The sequence below is a fragment of the Seriola lalandi genome, unplaced genomic scaffold, assembly GCF_002814215.2.
Source record: "Seriola lalandi dorsalis isolate HSWRI2012SDOR001 ecotype SW California unplaced genomic scaffold, Sedor1 jcf7180002054972, whole genome shotgun sequence".
Classification (NCBI taxonomy): domain Eukaryota; kingdom Metazoa; phylum Chordata; class Actinopteri; order Carangiformes; family Carangidae; genus Seriola; species Seriola lalandi.
In genome coordinates, this window is record NW_019525660.1 from 1,296,239 (window position 1) to 1,314,387 (window position 18,149).

At 39.8% G+C, this 18,149-nt stretch overlaps 1 protein-coding gene across 1 annotated transcript in view; it reads right to left on the minus strand.

The window, feature by feature from the left end:
• Positions 1–2,931: 2,931 nt before the first annotated feature.
• pdgfc (platelet derived growth factor c) overlaps positions 2,932–18,149 on the minus strand; it is a 45,813-nt gene continuing 30,595 nt past the window's right edge. Inside the window, exons 3-6 of the mRNA XM_023397930.2 lie at positions 14,855–15,035; positions 6,394–6,601; positions 6,025–6,245; positions 2,932–5,053 (exon numbers count right to left, since the gene is read on the minus strand). Of these exons, the coding sequence (XP_023253698.1) occupies positions 4,940–5,053; positions 6,025–6,245; positions 6,394–6,601; positions 14,855–15,035 (724 nt within the window). The 3' untranslated portion in view covers positions 2,932–4,939. The remainder of the gene's footprint in view (positions 5,054–6,024; positions 6,246–6,393; positions 6,602–14,854; positions 15,036–18,149) is intronic.

An 18,149-nucleotide genomic window follows, 5' to 3' on the forward strand; every position in this document is an offset into this window, starting at 1 on the left:
TACTGTACGCGTACGTATTTGATACTTGGCAGGATGTATAGTGTATTATAGAGTTCAGGGTAAATCTAAAATCCTTTCATCTTTGTGTGGTAACATGGAGCGGTTAAACGTTGGACGTAATGAGGAGATGAAGGCTGAAATGGGAGACATATGTCAAATGATTTAACTTACAGTGTATTTAACATGAAGCTCTCCTATGCCGGGCTGCTTTCTAAATGATTTCCTGACCCATGATTAATACTACGCTAAAGTCGAGAACCGTACATTCCCAGCAGCAGCAGCCGGTTCTTCGAAAACCGCTACTGCAGCACCCTATAATTATCAAAACATAACATGCACCCGTAAATTTGGCCTTTCCATCCGTATACGGTGAACCAATTAGGGATGCTGGAGATGTCATCTGGATGGGGATGCCATATTTTCCCCATCAGTCAGTGCTCAAAGACCCAGCACAGTTATAAACGACCTCAAGTTGCAATCGATTCCCAGGCTGCATATCGAAATTTATAGTCAGCTGCCAGTTACAGGAGATGGATGGTTGCAAATGTGGGGGACTCTGCAAAGGCGGTCGTGAATCCTCCAACATTTCTTCCTGTAGATGCAACAATAATAAGACTTGATGGAAAAAGGAGCAGGACTGTAACACTTCCTTTTCTGGATCACTTTTTTTTTCTGCAGCAGAGGTGATGAAGTTTCAGAGTTTTGTTTGCAGGGCTACTCTGACATTTTCAAATGTAGGTGTTCATTTCTTGCCCAGAAATCTGTCCCACTGGGGGAAAGAAAAGCTTCTGTGTCTTATTGTTGTTGAAGGTGGATTGTTGATCATTTGCATTCTACAGGCACAGCTAACAACGTGCTTGCAGCAAGGTATGACCCATGCTTTTATTGGGGGCATGCTGACAGCAGTTGTGAGCTACTTCAGGGAAACCACAGAGAGCAGATCCAAAAATGTAAAAATGTCACAGTATCCCCTGATTGTTTGGTGAGTTAGAATCAAAATGTCAGTTTTCCTTTGGGAGGTAAGTTGAGATTCATATATTTGAAAGTACTGCTTATACACTTAGCAACAGTGCAGAGTAGTAACAGTCATGAGTGATCGGAAACGACAGAGATAAGTGAGACGTCAAGACCACTGTTGTTGCTGCTATCGGCTAAAGTGCTGGTGGTTGAATACACATATACACTAGCACATACACTAAATGTGTAGCCATAGCCAGCAGCCTGTTAGCTTAAACATGAGGTAGCATAAAGAATGAGAGAGAGAAGGAGAGAGAGAGAGGGGGAAACAGCTAGATTGGGTCTGTCAGAAAGAAACAAAAGTCCAGCTATAAAATGAGATAATTTAAAAAAACAACAACAAAAAGCAAAAGCAAATATAGAGCATAGATCTCTGCCAAGGCCAGTGTCAAACAACATACACCGGACTTCAGAGAGAAAAATTCAAATTCATAGTAAATGATCCAGATTTACCCCAGAATTTAGTGGGTTCTTCCCTGGCTCATGCCCCATCGCTCCGACAACTTCGGTGCAAATCGGTTCAGTATTTTTTGCGTAGTTCCGCTGTCAAACAGACACAGGTGAAAACATAACCTCCTTGATGCAAGAAAACCAAAATCAAAGGAAAAGGAAAAAAAAAAACAGCATACAGCCCCCACACTTTCCACTGACGAAAAAATGTCAGGGACAAATGTGAATCTCTGCACTGAGTTTTGATTTATTATTTTTTATGATTAGGTGTATGGAGGTGTCTGATACTTCATCTTTTCAGCTATTCAGATATACAGAGGTAAGGTCAAACTTGCAATTTATTAGAGGTTAGCCCGGTTATTTCATTAGACGAGGAGGAGATGTTGGGGCTGAGTGAGCTGTGACTATTATAAAGATGATTCATGTGTAGAGGAGGCAGACAGAGATTGTCATTGTGCCTCAGCCTTTGGCCTGAGCAAGAATCAAACTCCAAAAGTATTAAAACACTTCAGCCCACAGCGGCTCTCAGTATTTATGCTAATTACTCTGTTGGGCTTTTTGTAAGTACGTCATAACTGGTTATAACTCTAAAACGTCTTCGTTGGATGATGTTTAGGAGTTTTTCCTCAGACAAAATGAATTAAATTTTGGTTTCTTGCATTAAATAGACACTTAAATTGCAGTATGGCGCTGCGGTGTAGCCCAACTGAGGCTTCTTTGGTTTCACAGCGAAGGAGGCAATGAGCAGAGGGGCATGTGGCTGAAGGGTGGAGGCGTCAAGTGCTGTGGACTGTAGTCACTCACATCTTCATACACACTCACGTATACACAAACACACCAAGGACCAGACCAACTGCCCATGCTGTGTCACATCTTGTGCCAGTGCAGTGAGGTTTCCTCTGCAGAGTAACACTGCACCGACTGAGGAGGGCAGTCTGTTTAATATCATAAAAACCACGCTGGGAGCCGGTGTGTATATGCAGTAGCATCTGGCGTCACCGCAGATGCCTGCCAGGGCGCACATTAGATCAGAATAATTGGCCAGGACAGCAGCGTGAGATGGACAAATGAGAACCTCCTCCTGGGTGACCTGATGGCTGAGGGGGAGAATGAACAACGCTGCTCAGTGTCTGATAAGGAGCTTGTGGAATAAAAAAAAAAAAATAAGGCTTAAGGGAGAAGTGCTTTCTATTTAGCTTTTAAGGTAATGCTTCTAATATTAGGTTAAAAAGAGATTATAAAGAAAAATTTGAGTAACTCTCGCATACAAAATCCTGAGGACACAGTTACAAATATAGAAAGGGATGTTCTCTAAATCATTTCCACTCATACGCCATCTCCCTCCCTCACACACATACTTTAACTTACTGGCTCAGTCATTCATGCACAAAGCCAAAAGACTCTGTGAGCCATGTTCCAGCATCTTCACCAACACACCAAGGATGAAAAAACACTTGGGCAAACTAAAGTTCCCCTGATTCTTTAATTAGCACTTCCTGATGGTTACCATCACCGAGTGTGATTGATGAGCTGAAGTTTCAACTGTGTACATATGTGCAAAATCAGAAGCAAGTTTTTCAAGGTTCGCATTTGGGATAATAATATATAAGGTCACACAAGAAAGGCACTTGGACAACTCACTTGCCCCTCTGATATGATATTAGTGTAGGGACAAAGCTGGAATAATACAAGGTTCAAGTGAGATGCAACAACCTGGTAACATCATCCAATTTCTTCACATTTCTATGCAAATAACATGTTGAAAATCTGGTGGTCCAAACTCCATATTGTCAATACTAATACTTGGATGGCTCAGACCTTACAACAAATTTGAAAATAAATAATTTAACAAATGATATTCATAATAATAATGGTGTTAGGCCCTTCTAGCTCATTTGGTTTTTACAGCGAGCTAACACATCGAACATTATTTCACATATGAGAAGTTTACTCACTTTGTTTGTCCTTCAGTTTTTCTTTTTTTGGAAAGTTTTCTGTGAGGGACTTGTAAACTGCATTTACAGAAATCACTGCTATAAAAAGAGAAATGAAGAAAGAGAAAATCTAACCGTTTGATTTTGTTGCACTGAAAAGATTTTTTGTTGCACAGAGGAATGTATTGTGCTCAAAGGTTAGGGCATTTCTGCACTGCTTTTCACCTTATTTGAATAGAGGAGTAATGTACATTGTGCTTCTATACGTCATGAAGAACCTCACAGTCTACTTTATTTACCAATGGTCCAGGTTTCTCGCTCTGATTTGTATTGATATCATATAGAAAATATCTTTTCCAAGTATGACCATAATTTCTGCCTTTTCTTTGGTAAATGCAACCATTTGGAAATACACTTACACTATCTTATTTTTTGAGTTTGTTCATTATTCCCAATACTGTACCTCCGCCAGTTAGACAAAGAAGAATTTATTTTTGATGTTCAGTACAATGAAATACACAAACAATTGTTGCAAAAGTAGAGATAAATAACTGACTTACAGAAAATGGAAAACATCCATGACACAATGAAAATGTAAAAATGACTAACAATGAAAATGCAGGCTAATACTACTGCACACTGACAAATGTTGCAAACAAGACATTTTGGACCAGAATTTCCCTTTCATTAAACAAATAAATATCTAATATGAACAAATTCAAATGTGGCCAAAATTGCTTGACACTAGGCGTTCCTGAAGCAACCAGGTTCGACACTGGTATTGCCAAGATGGGTCGAATGAAGAGTTGCCATGAAGAACACCAAGCTGTTTCAACATGTGCAACTTTTATCTTCTCCTTGAGAATCTTTGGTAGAAAAGGCACAACAGTACAGGAAAGAAAATGCAAATGAAATATTTACACATAATACAGTCTCATTAGAGAGGCATTTCAGCGATATTGTTGCGGTGTTTTACTGCTGAATAAATCTGTGGTAAAACAAGAGGAGAGCAAGGGAAAACTGCTCATAAAAAAGCACCTTCCTTTTTCTTGATGGTAAGAATAGAGGAGCAGAGGGAACAAGGCAGCTGGAACCAGCTCACTTATAGAAAAGAAAAAAGTACTTGAACAAAGAAGCTCCCATTTTCCATGAAAATATCAGCCAACGCTGGCTGAGCTTTAAAAAAGAAGAAGAGGCAAAAAATGCCTCAATGCTCTTATCTCCGAGGAGCTGAGGAAGCTGGTCTTCAGAGCACATAGGTAATAGTCCAGATCTGCTCCAGTGAATTTTTGTCTCTCCAAAATGCACTCAGAGCACACCATTGGTATTCCACAGCAGTCAAATCCATTCAGAAGTTTTATTAGATTCCAGTCTGTTCTGCTCCATCCAATTAGCGGAAGGACAAAGGGATGAAGGGAGAATCTTGTTAGCTCCTGGCGGAAGTGGATGAGATACAGAACGTTGGTTGCAACAGTGGCAGAGGTTCGTTTTTAACATCCCGTGTGATTCCAGTGGCAGCGATTACACATGTTTTGAGGTCAGTCCCAGTCATCTTTACACACACAGGCACACTCCTCATGGTGCTCCAAGGGCACATCAGTCATTGACTTCTGCAGGCCTCTCCCACCGCTCCGATGCTTCAACAGCAGAACCTGCCCAAAACAAAGATGCTTGAATGCACATCTGGACATCAGATACTTGATGTAAAGTATGCTCAGTGACGAGGTTATTCGGAAGTGAAACCTGATAGTGGCACTACAGAATAATTGAACCCCCAAACTGAAGTACACTGCATGGCAAATGTCATGGCAGTCTAATAACTTTGTGTGCGATTGAAAATATTGACTTAAGAGAAGGAAATGCCACAGGACCAAAGGTTATGCAATATAAACTTAATGTTTTTTCAAAAATAGCTAACGTGTATATAAAATTGATATTTTGGCCTGAAGGTGGTGCAAGAGAAAATTCATCAGAGGGTCATCAAAAGTCATTAGAGGGGTCTATGAACACTGCCATTAATTCTTTGCTGCTAGTGAGAAAAAAGTTTTAGATTCACTCTAAAACGTGTTCCTATCACCCCGGTCTAAGCATCCTCACACTGGCTGCCTGTTTATTTTAGGACTGATTTTTAAATTCTTTATAATTACTTTTAAAGCCAGGTTTGAGCTGCCCACTCCCTGTGTTTCTGAGCTTTTATCCCCCTATGAGCCGGGACGCAGTTTGTCACTTGTATTATAGAGTCTTATAAAGATTTCTTTGAACAGTGGATGCTGAAATATCCTCATGTTTCCTTATTTTGGTGATATCTACAAACTGCCCTGTGATTTTGTTGCACCAAATTTTATAAGATATGTTTGTAATCAAACACTATTATAATTGGATATTTTGCTATTGTTTTTCTGACTGGGTTTCTCTAAGCATCACTTTTCCCAGTGTTGTCACAGAAAGACACAGTTATTACCACATTCTTTACAAATTTGTCTCAGAACTATAAGTTAATTTGAAATATAATGTAGTAAAATTGCAGTAATTCATAAGCAGAGTCTTTCATGGCACTTTGTGGTCAAATATGAAATTATGTAGAAGGTGAATATCACTTTTTTGATGATTTTTTGATAATTACCTCGTGGTATTTCTTTGTGACTCTGGCGGGAACACACTGACAGTCGTAGCAGCGGTGAGAGCAGCAGGCACAGTTTCCACCACAGCGCTTCACCAGGAGGCAGCTGGGCCAGAAAATGGCATCTGTCCTCTTCAGCTCTTCACGCAAGGACACAGAGAAGTTGCGTGGAGTGCAGCTGTACAGGCGAACTTCCTCCCTCAACAGATTGAGATCGGCCCCTCCTCCAAGACAAAGAGAAGACATGGTCACTTCACTTCCTACCTGCCATACCTGACTATTTTCTTAAATTGTAAATAGTTATAGAACTTTCTTGACTGTTGGTATAAGCTTAAGTAAACTGGTTGTTGAACAAGGTAAAAAACGTCCTACCTTTGGCTTTCTTGTTCTGGATGAAGGATTTCCCCAGCACATGCCATGTAGGTTTGTACAACTCTTCCATATCCACCTGCCATCGCTCCGGCTCCAGGTACTTCATGACCTCCTCCACAGTGGTCAGCCCTGCCACAGCCTCTGACAGCTCCTCAATACCATGCAGGGCTGGAGGGAGAACCACAGGAACTTCGGGTTCTGACACACTCTGCAGGAAAACCAACAAATGATGAAGAAAGTTGTAACAAAAAGGTCATTTGTACAATGAATGCAGTGAACAATGTATTGGATGTAGGGTTCTGCCTTTATAAGCTTCTCCATTTGATGGACTTGATGATGGGCTTTTCTCTGCCAGAAGATGTGCTTATGTGTCATGTCAATCTCCTATTTTATATCCCTCCACATCATGAAGTTTGACATAGAGACAATAGACATGCAGTTTCCATACCCAGAAACCGCCTCATTGCACCAACTGCCTCAAGATACTCACATCCTCACCTCTGTCAGTGACATTTAAGAGCTTGTAAGCTTGCTCTAGGTTACGAATACTAAAACAGGAAAATTACACAGGAGGAACAACTTTGTCAACAGTGACAAGATGTGTTTTTATTTCTACAATGTGAAAAACCATTAAGGTATAAAAAGAAGGGAAGTTTGACTCTGCAATGGTACATTTTATGTCATGACAGTAAAACAGGTTTAAATTGGGTTCAGGCTCATTAAATGCTACAGTGGTTTGGATCTGAGTTGAGTTAAACAGAAACCATGACGGCCCAGCCCAGCTGGGGCCCATTTAAGCTCTATGTGTTAGACCTGGTAATGTGTGGCAGCACTGTGACTAAAGACAGACTTCCCATGTTGGTCAATATGTTGGATAAACAGTTTGCCACTTTATTCTGAGAGCTGAAGAAGACGTTGAGAACACACTCCTTCACATACAAATTCATATTTTGATAAAATATTACATCTGGCAGCTCAGTCTTGCCGATCAATAAGCATGTTGGAGTCTGCATGTAGTAATGGGACATCATTTATAAGCTCTGGCTGTGAAGATATAGCAGTCATTGTGAAGTGGGGCTCCAACAAGGTTCATATTGTACTGACTATTTATGAACTGGTTCCATGCGAGTGAGGCCATGTGAACTAATGGCGTCATTTTTAAGTTGTCAAATGTGATCACATCTCTGTCAGCTCCTCTGCCCACTCTGCATAATGACATTTGTCCCTGAAACTCTCGTAGGCAGCAGCTTTATTTGTTTCAAGCTCCCAACTCTCCAGGCTAGAGCGTGCAGTCACAGAAAAGATTGATACCTGGGGTGTTGGTCTTCCCATGAGAGAAGAGGCTAATCTGTTAAACCTTTCAGTCCTGTGACGCTGCGTTTGTCCAACATGTCAGCTCGCTGGTCTCTCTAATCTTTTGTGACTGACAGGTAGAAGGCAACATTGTGACACTTACAAAAAATGCAGCTTGTGAAGCATTGAAAACATTGGCTGCTGGCAGCTGGGGCTTAAAGCTTTTGGGGAGGCAGACATGTTTGAAAAGAAAAAAAAGAAAAAATCATTCCAGGAATCTGTATCTTCCCTTTGATGACTTATAGGGGAGAATTAGAAAGGAATCCGGTGAGAAATGGGGGTTAGAAGAGGAAAGGTTTTCCTTTCACCAGAGGCCATGGCACTGACATAGCAAGGATTTGTGGTTGGATTCCTATTTACTACTTATGCTAAAAATGTTCGTATTCGTGGCACTGTTAAACCTCAAACGTTATCAATCAAGAGGCTTACATGATTTTATTTCAAAGTACTTTTTTTTTTTTTATAACAAGAACACAGATATGACAGTATATACTATTTCCATATAGACACCATTAACAAACTCAAGAGTAAATATAGTGTACTTCAGCTGGGCACCAGCAGAGACAGCAGAGATATGCGGGATAGATGTAGTCCTTTTTCAAACTGGGCAGACATAAGTGAACAGATCAGCATGTGTATTGGCATTTTCACAATGAATGATAGGGGTAACACAGGAAACACCCCAAAGTCTTATTGACAGCATGAGTCCATATAAAATACTCAGAACCCAAGCCATTTTGGCACAGACTTTCAAATAAGATGCCGGTGGTTTGACATGGCTGCACCACAGGCTACAAAAATACAGCTGATGTGCAGCTGTGCTCATGCCACAGATTTGACTCATTCTAATGCCTTTACAACCACTGAGCATATCTTTGGTTTATTTGGCACCTACTGAGATAAACAGACACAAATGTGAAAGAAATATTAAATCCAGAAAGGACTCATCATATAGGACCATAAGAGCGTATGCAAGAGTGAAATGAACAGCCCTTCCTCCGAGCAGCAGTCATTAACAGCTTGTGAATGTCGACGGTGCAGCATTCCCCCAATTAGTGGCGCTCTGCAGGCTCAGCTTCAGAGAGGAAAGCCAAGCAATCCTTCAGTGACACATCAATATGGTGTGAATAAAGCTGTAAGGAACAGATGAGAGCTCCAATATAAGAAATTCAGGAACAAGGTTCTTTAATGGACCAGCAATTTTAACTGGCATGAAATTAGAGGAGTGTCTATGTGTGAAGTTTGACATATAAAGACTTGATATATGAACACACATAATGGAATGAGTTAAGAAAAACATTGCTAGGTTCACAAAGAGTACAAAAGGTTTTCAAACTAGGCTTGGCTCCATAAATGACTTCTAGATGATTGATGATCTATGAGTTTAAATAGTGAATATTTGGAAATCTGTTTCTAATTCCCATAACTGTCTCAACCTCTTCATTTGTTGTCATTTCTGTGTTAATATGGCAATGTCAGAAACACAGAAACATAATAGATTGAAATATAATGAGTGGAATGACCTTCAATAAAGGCTGGGTATAGATCCAAAAACAGGACGCAGCACAGAATGCAGAGATGACAGATGCACCTTGGCCCACCGAGCCCCCAGGTCAGTCCAGGTCCTTGTGCAGTCTGCTGTGTCTATAGGTGTCTCACAGTATGAAAACAACGGCTGAAGCATACATTGCACTGCTTATTTCCTTTAACCAAAAGCTCACACTGGCAAGTATACAGCTTTCACAGGGAGATGAATGTCCTGAATCCAAGAGTCCCCTGCGTAAATACAAGCCACTGTGTGGTGGCAGTGAAGCAAGGACTTGGGTCAAATTTAGCTTTTCGTATGCGAGTATAAGAGGTTCGTAATAGCACAACATGATATTTAAAATGTATTTTTACATATGATTACAACCTTTTTCAGGCAGTTATTTTGACATGCTCAAGAAAATACAGCATTCTGATGATTAATATTGAAATGTCTATGACTTGTAGCTCAGGTGGCAGAGTGGGCCGAGTTAGAAAAATTGAAGGGTTTAATTTTTGACTGAAGTGCCCTCAAGAAAAACACGGCAAACCCCTAAATTGCCCTGACTTGGGTGGATATGTGGGGCAATAACGGAAGTCATTTGAGCCAAAAGAGTTGTCAAATGACTGCAATGTAATGACTAAACTATAATCTTTATTTGCATAGCAATCCTCCAAAATTACACGAAGGATTTACTCTTTGAAGTGGTGCTTAGTCTTTAACCTTATAGGGACACCTTCATCTTCCTGTTTTCCTTAATAAAAAGGAGTTTCCTGTTGGATGCTGCTTATGTCAATCTTTTATGAAAAAATAGCTGAGCCAGCAGCCCGAGGCAAGCAGAGAGATTCAGAGTAGAGACACACTGGAGCGTTCTGTCCGCAAACCAATTTTCTCAAATATGTTCAATTGTGAGATTACTACAGTAGGAGATGCTGCACATTGTATATACAGGCAGCTTCATAGAATGAAGCTGGGTCAATGAATGTATGTTTTGAAAAGGTGCTTGCTTTTTAAATGGTGAAAGGCTGAGTGTGTATCTCTTTTTTTTTCTATTTCTAAGTGTGAAATCTTGTAATGTACCTCTTCTCACTACCAAACTCTCTGATCCCCCTGACCCTCAAGAAATAACCTTGTTTTCAAACTGTGATTACCTCGTTTCCAGCTCTCTTTGCTCTTATAAAGCACAACCACATGATTTTATTTCTGGTAACTAAAATGACAGGTTCAGCTAACTATGTTGAGATGACAATTCTGAAATAGCATCTTGGGAGAGCTCTGGAAAACAATATCTTCTCTTTCACATGAAGCTGCAAACCACTTCCTTGCTCAAGAGAGCTTTGAGTAAGCAACAAAGTCTGTTGTGCGTGAAAAAAGTGTTTTTGTCTCTCACTATACGCCACATGCTGCAATTGAGGTTGGCGTAAAAACAGACCTCAGTTTCATCATGCCAGCGGTGAGACTCCTGCATGGCTTTGCCAGTCATTACCATCTGCTTTAACTAAGATTTCAGTCTCTACTTCCTTTGTCCTATCTCCCTCTTCGCAAGTCTTTCTATTTAAATAGCAGAGTGTAGCGTGTGCTGTTATCCAGGCAAACATAACATGAATTATTTACATCCGGAGAAACTAAAACTCTCTTCAATCCATTAAAAACAAACAAAGCTGGTAGAGCCATCTTCATGCCAACTGGTGCAGGTTAATTCTGGGCCGAGACCTCACAGAGACAATGATGTATGTTTTGTTTGCTTCTTTAACCCACAACGCCGGCCACTCAACGCCCCTCACACTCTATTCAACAGACTCTTTCTCTTCTGTGTTTTAACAACCTCTTTGCCAGATGTGTATAAGAGACAGCTAAAGTGCTGGCCCCTGCGTGGCATGAGGTTTCAGTAGCTGCTGGTTGACCACAGAGGAAACAGAGTGCTGCTGTTCTAGCGTGCTCCTCCTCTGTCAGAGGAAGGTTCAAAGAGAAGCCAGACTGAACGTGCAGAGGCCAAAGCTTCCTTTTTTCCCCCTCATGGTTTCCGCACCTTCCAGAGTTGGGATATGAAACACAAACTCGGCTTCTTGTTCCAACAGTTAGAGGCCGACATTTGAGCACCACAACAAAATACTTTCATCCTAATACTCTGACATCATCTATTTTTGTTGTAAAACATTTTAGAACATATTGTAAAATTATAAGATGTTGTTTTCCTTCAGTTTTCCTGAGGTATAAAATCAGCCTCATCATTAGAGACATTTAGCTAATCGTCATTTTTTTTTTAAATTATTTAAGCAGTGGTCAAGTTTTCTCAACCCGAAGGGAACAATCCTGTTTAACATCAACACTGCTTTTCATCTGACCTTGCAACCAATCCCAACACTAACTCTCACATTATTACTCAAGTAATAATCCACTATATTCTCATATACTTTTTTTGTTACCAACTGAAATGTGTCAAAAGTGTCAGTAACTTTATCAAGAGCTATTATTCAGTTTTCTTTACTTTTATGTTACATTTATGATCATATTATTCCTAAATTAGTTGAACAAATAAAAGCAAATTTTAGACTTAACTTAGATTTAATTTTACTTAGGCCTCTTTTGTTGAATAAAAATGGTTACAGAACCCATCTTGCACTTCTTGATGTTTTTCACATTTAAAAGGTTTATTTGGGAGTTTCCCTTCATCCAAACTGATGGTAAAAACCAAAGTATAGTATAGATGATTCATGCAAACGAGGACTGTACATGGTACCATTTGAAGACTTGATCATTATATGACAATTCTCTCCTCTTCTGGGATTTTGGAATTGAGTAACTCCTTATTGGATTAATGTCTAATTGATAAAGCAAGGCCTCACTTATGCTACAAGTCACTACAGTAAACATGTGGTACAGTTTGATACAACTGATTACCAAATAGAAATTGTCAGTACTTGAGACTGACTGAGAAACGTTCTTTACAGAAACTTAGCATCTGCAAGCTGCTATTTACGTTAATTCAACAATATTTATTGACTCTATCACATGTACTAGTTGTATTTTCACTTTTAAGACATCTGTATTTATTGTGAAATACATCTTTGATGCTCAGCGTGACATGTTTTCAGTGTGTCAGCAAATCCTCTGTCAGTTAGTTCTGCTATCAACAATGTTGTTTAGGATTTTAAGGATGAAGAAAGAATGCAATAATAATGTGTATGAGGAATAAAAGAGCAAAAAAGCCTTTGAAGTGGAGAAAGAAATGTTACAGAGGGAATTCAAATCACCATCAGTGACCTAAGTTGCCTATTTGTGCTTGTCAGATTTCACAGTGCTGCAGGCCATTAGGGATTAATGAGGAGTAGAGCTGTTTACTTAAAGCAAGTGAACAGAACTAAAACATGACAGGTTAAAACATGGCAGTCGTCTCTTCAGTTTATCTCCGGGCTTTTGTCAGTGAGGTTCGTAGGGACGAAGGGATTCTGTGTGTGTGTGGTCTGAAGATCAGGACAGAAAAAAAAGTGAAGGAGTGAAAGGGAATGAAGAATGGGAAGAAGATGGATCCAGACAAAGATAGTTAGATGTGCACAGGCAAAGTCTTTTATCCATATATCTGAATTTTACAGTAGTTATGCAAGCACATGTTTAGAAGCTGAACAACTATGGAGGTAAAATATGACCTCACTGGTTCTGTTAAAATTCAGTGAGTGGAGCCAAACACATGTGGCATTTCTGGTAAGGTGATGTCAAGCTAGCCCAGTTCTTAGTTTTTGACCGCTGAATCATCGACCACATTACACATTTCACATAATTCTGGTGTTGTACTTATTGATGGCTGTTGGCTGGAGAAGCAATTAACTAATCACAGCTTTGTAGACAGGATGTTAGAATGGAAACAGAGATAGCTGACCACAAACACAGCAATTAGCATGGATGTAAATTATTTAGCTGTACAATTTATCGTAAGGTGACTTAAAGACAACAAATTTTCTCAGATGCTGAACTTTAATACACACAAGAATAGACTAACTCCAAAATGCTTTTGTCTGTTATTTCTAAGATTGTCATGAAAAATGTAAACTGCTCTCATGTCAGTGGGAAATTACATCAGAGAGATATCATGAGGTTACATGAAAAGAAACAGCAATTTATTATCAAGCCAATGTCCGACTAAAATCAAGTACAGGGTAAAGGAGCATGAAAGCAGGACACCGACAAGAGCTTCTTTCTTTTTCATTCACTCTTTGTAACCAACTTACAGAATGCTTTGACAAATATTTTGGCTCCACCCACTGATATTTAGCTCATAACTTTTTTTTCTTTTTTTTTTACCATACATGATCACACTTGTGACACAACCCTCATGACTACAGCTGTTGCTTGTTTCTTGTGCTATGCGATGGTCTTTAGCGTAACTGCTGATTTTAGACTGTACCAAAAGTCTAAAAGGTGAACGGAAACAAAGTTAAATGAGGGATGGAACTAGTGATCATAGTCTCTATTATATGCAAAGACAAGTGAAAGGGAGACATAACAGGAAAGAGCAGAAAGACAGACCAGTTACATTATGTTGTCTGAAGTATAGAGTCAAATAACAGCGGTATCTTTGTGAAGTGGGCTATTGTAGAAACACATAACAAAGGGTATTACGTTTGAGCTGCTGTATGTGATGATAAAATGTGAACAGAAAATGAAACAGACAGACAGCGGCCTGACAATTTCCCACACAAAAAGCACTTCTATCTCTTAATTCCTTCTTTCATTTCAGGGGCATGAATGAATCCCCCCGGAGGTCAGAGTACCTCTTTGTGAATGTGAAACCGCTTATTTTCTCCATTTCGGTCTCAGGCAACACCACCAGTGACACTGAGACACCTCATCTGTCAGACTCCTCTGACTGGATCTATAGATACAGTACAAGTTCAGAGGGTATATGGCTTTATATAGAGCTATAATGGAGAATGTAACAGGAATTTAAAAGTGGAAACCATAGTACCTCTGGAAAATGAGAAAATTACAGTTTGAAACCATTTGAAGGGAATATTGACTCACTCAGAATCTGTAACTCAAGGAGGCAGTATATGAGTAAATGTACTTTAGATCTTTGTTGCTTTCTAAGGTATCAGAACTATTCTAGTGTCCATTACAGAAAAATCCTATTTTAACTCTTGAGGGAATACTCTATTAATAATATATAATATTGCTCTAATTTTGGCTGCTATAACCACATGTTGGCAACTTCGAATGAATAATCACACTCACCACTGTCATTGCACAGACTATGGACATTTTGTCCTGGCTTTTGCATATCTTCATAATAAATAAAATAAATGATAATACAGTTTCCAGATTGTCCAAAGACCTTAAACATAATTTCTCCCCAACGATGCTTAAAACCTCGGGAGCACTAAGGCAGAAATGGATGATTGCAAATTAAGAGAGCATGTTATACAATAAGCAAATTATTTTAATTGTGTTTACATGAAGAGGCTTTGCTTACTCCTATGTGAACTTTCTGCAGTTGGAGATAGAAGCAGAGAAATGCTATGACAGCTATGTGCCCAACTTCTCTAAATGCAGACTTTTCAATATCTTGAGCGCTGATACTGTACTTACCTCAGCCAGGAGGGAGTAGTGGATACAGAATCCTGGCTCAGAGGGAAAGTACTCATCAGAGACAAAGCGGATCCTGATCTGACTGCCCTTGGATGTGTGACTAGTTGGTGCCGACTGTGACCCGCACCAACGACCCAGGACGGTCTTCTCAGTCAGATCCTCTACCTCCACAAAGTCGTACCTGTTAAGAGTTTGACAGAGAAAGTTCAGGAGGAGATTACACTGGTCTCTGAGACATCACTCTTTACTGGACCCATTATTATGAAACTTCCGGCTTCTAGAGTCCTTGTTTGAGCTTTCACATGCATGCTAGTTTTTGCAGTTTTAATTGTATCTTTATTTCTTAGGTCTGTCAGCACCTTTAAAGTTTGCCATGTAGCTGTCTCCTCAGATCTGCCTTGTCCTTCTGAAGGTGAGACTGTTAATATCAATAGAGACGCCGTGGGAAATTAAGGTTTAACCTCATTTAAAAAAAGAAAATGAAAATAAATATCTTCAACAGCAGGTTATAGTTTCTCAGCGGTGAGATGAAATTTGTCTCTTATTATTATTATTATTGTTATTTACTGCCTGAATTAAATGAGTAAAAATGAACTGAAGATTGCCAGTGTATTGAGGACAAATCTCTGTTTGGTTGACAATGGAGCATGAACAGCTGTTCTTATTGTTTAGTGGTTAATGTCTGCTGATGCAGCCTTCTGCCAGGAGTATTACACTGATGCTACATGCTCTCATTGAAATAGAAAAAAAACAAAAAAATAACAAAACAGTATGAGTAGATCTCTTTTTCAAAACAATTTTGTTTTATTTCTCAACTTTGACAGTATTATATAGAATATTCAGAATTGTATTTCCATTTTCACAGACAGCAACTGCTCTTCAGCAACCACAGAAATAATCCATGTAATTGGACTGCAACACAGTTTAAATTATACAGTAGTTTTCTGGCTATAAACATAATCACTGAAAGTTGCAGAAGCTGTTGGTGGCTAAAAACCAAACACTGTATCTTAAAAAATCTCATGCATTTTTTAAATGATACTCAGCTTTAACATAATGAATTTTACAGTTTTTAATTATTTAGTGTTGTAAATTTCTGATAATTTAAATTTCATTTGAGCAAAAATATAAATAAAAGCACCATTTTGCTTGTTGTGGAGATCAAACTTTACGACCCTGTAATTACGTGACAGTCTCTCTCTCCACTGACCACCCTGCCAACCCATAATACCAGTAAACATTATGAAGTGCAGCGGCATATGGCCGCGCTCCAGAGTCCTCTGGTGTGCCAAGGCTAACATCGACCAACCTCAGCACTTAAGACACACAGTTCAGGAGTTCAGCCTTTATTATTTATACCTGTGTGTGTAACCAGTGGCTGCACTGCATTCAATACAGCCTTGTTTCTCTGACTCTTCACAGTCTGGGATTAATCACTTTGCCATTTGCGTCAACAGGCACACTAACCTCTCATTCAGTGCTGCCAATTCGGATATTTGGATTTCAAGGACATTGTTTACATTTTGCACAAGCTTGACAGATTCAGTTCAAGCTGGTTTCAATAAAACAACATGGAGGGACATGAACAAGACTAAAAATGGATTTTCTCTGATGTTAAATAAACTGAAGGGGGGGTGGTGGTGGGGTCGATAGATTTACTGACTCTGCTGCCTTTGATTTGGAAATTTATACAGGAAGTTTGTAATCTGCACAAACAGACTTATTGGGAAAGGTAAAACGGAAAGTGTTCCTTTACAAAACCATACATTCACATTTTACATATACACATGATGGAAAACTGCATGACCTGTAAAACATTCATTTATATTAATCGATAGCAGACTGGTTTTGGAAAAGGATAAAATATCACTTTAGCTTCTCTCTGCTTTCTAAATGGAGGTCAGTGAAGAGAGAAGCTTTCCTCTCTAAAAATCAGCCCTCAGACAGCTCCAGAGCTTTGACAGATGGCTCATCAATAATGCAGGACGCCCTGATCATTACACATCGCCATGTGTTCAGAATCACCATGTCGAACAGCGGTTTTGCAGATTTACAAATGCACTGACATACATACCAAACTGTATGTACAGTCACAGTGAACAGGATCAGAACAGCAAAGGAATGTTATATACGCTTCCACCAGAAAGGATCCCCTTCCTGCACTCTGCAAGCAAACTGTATTTAATATTCACAAAGCTTTCTTTTACATAGTTTTCTCCTTGTACATTATTAATAGATACAATATCTACCACGGAGATGACGCAGATTAGCAACACAAATACTGTTTTCCAGTCCTCTCCTTTCAGACTGAAGACGGAGAGCACAAATGCCTCTCTGAGAACAGTCCTATCTGTGAGCCGTCAAGCACGACTCTGCTGCCATGCCAACAGCAGCAAGACCAATCCCTCTCCAATATGCCTCTCCTCCAGTGGATTTGGTAAGAATGCTTTTCATCGTGCCACAGACAAACAGAATAGCAGATGAGCATCTCAACTACACAGCCTCCCTCTCATCTTAGCAAAGACTTCTCGCTCCAGGCTTGCTACCAGAGCCAAACACATCTCCCACTGTTGTTTGTTTTATCCCTGGCCATTGCTATGAATCACTGGACAGGAGATTACAGTCATGTTTATTTGCATCGTATTGTGCAGTGACACAAGGGTAAGAGGAGCATTTTAATAACATTGTGTGTGAATGTCTTTTGCTGTAACACCACAGCAATGAAGGTCTAAGGGGAAATTTTGGGAATACATTTTTAAACACATGAAAGATAAAGTAGATATGCAGACTAAGCCAAAGGCTTATGGATGTGAGTGTGTATGTGGGACGGAGAAAGTGAGTGTGTGTTTAAATGAGAAAAGAAAAAGACAAGTAGTTAGACTTATGAATGTGTGTCTGTTTCTGCTTGTGATTGCATGCTGCGCTCGTTTGTCTGCCAACCCTGCCAGAGTGTGTATCTTGAGTTCTGATGAAAACCTGTTGGGCCTCGGTGGTGGGGGTGGCGAGGAGAATGAAAAATGCGAGAGCTGGAGCGGTAGACACGGCGGTGACTTTCATGACCCTGGAAAAGGATGTTGTTATTGTCTCTCGCCCTTCTCCCTGAGGACGCTGACTAGTGCAGTCTTGTGAAGGCAGGACGGCATAAAAGTTGTCAATCTGCACCCTGCCCCACTGTGGAACTTTCCCCTCACAGGGTTTTGACAGCAACAATAACCTCATTCGTCAACGGGAACCCAGCCCACCTCAGACGTGTGCTGGAGGGCTCGAATTACATGCATTCACATACGGATTTTTA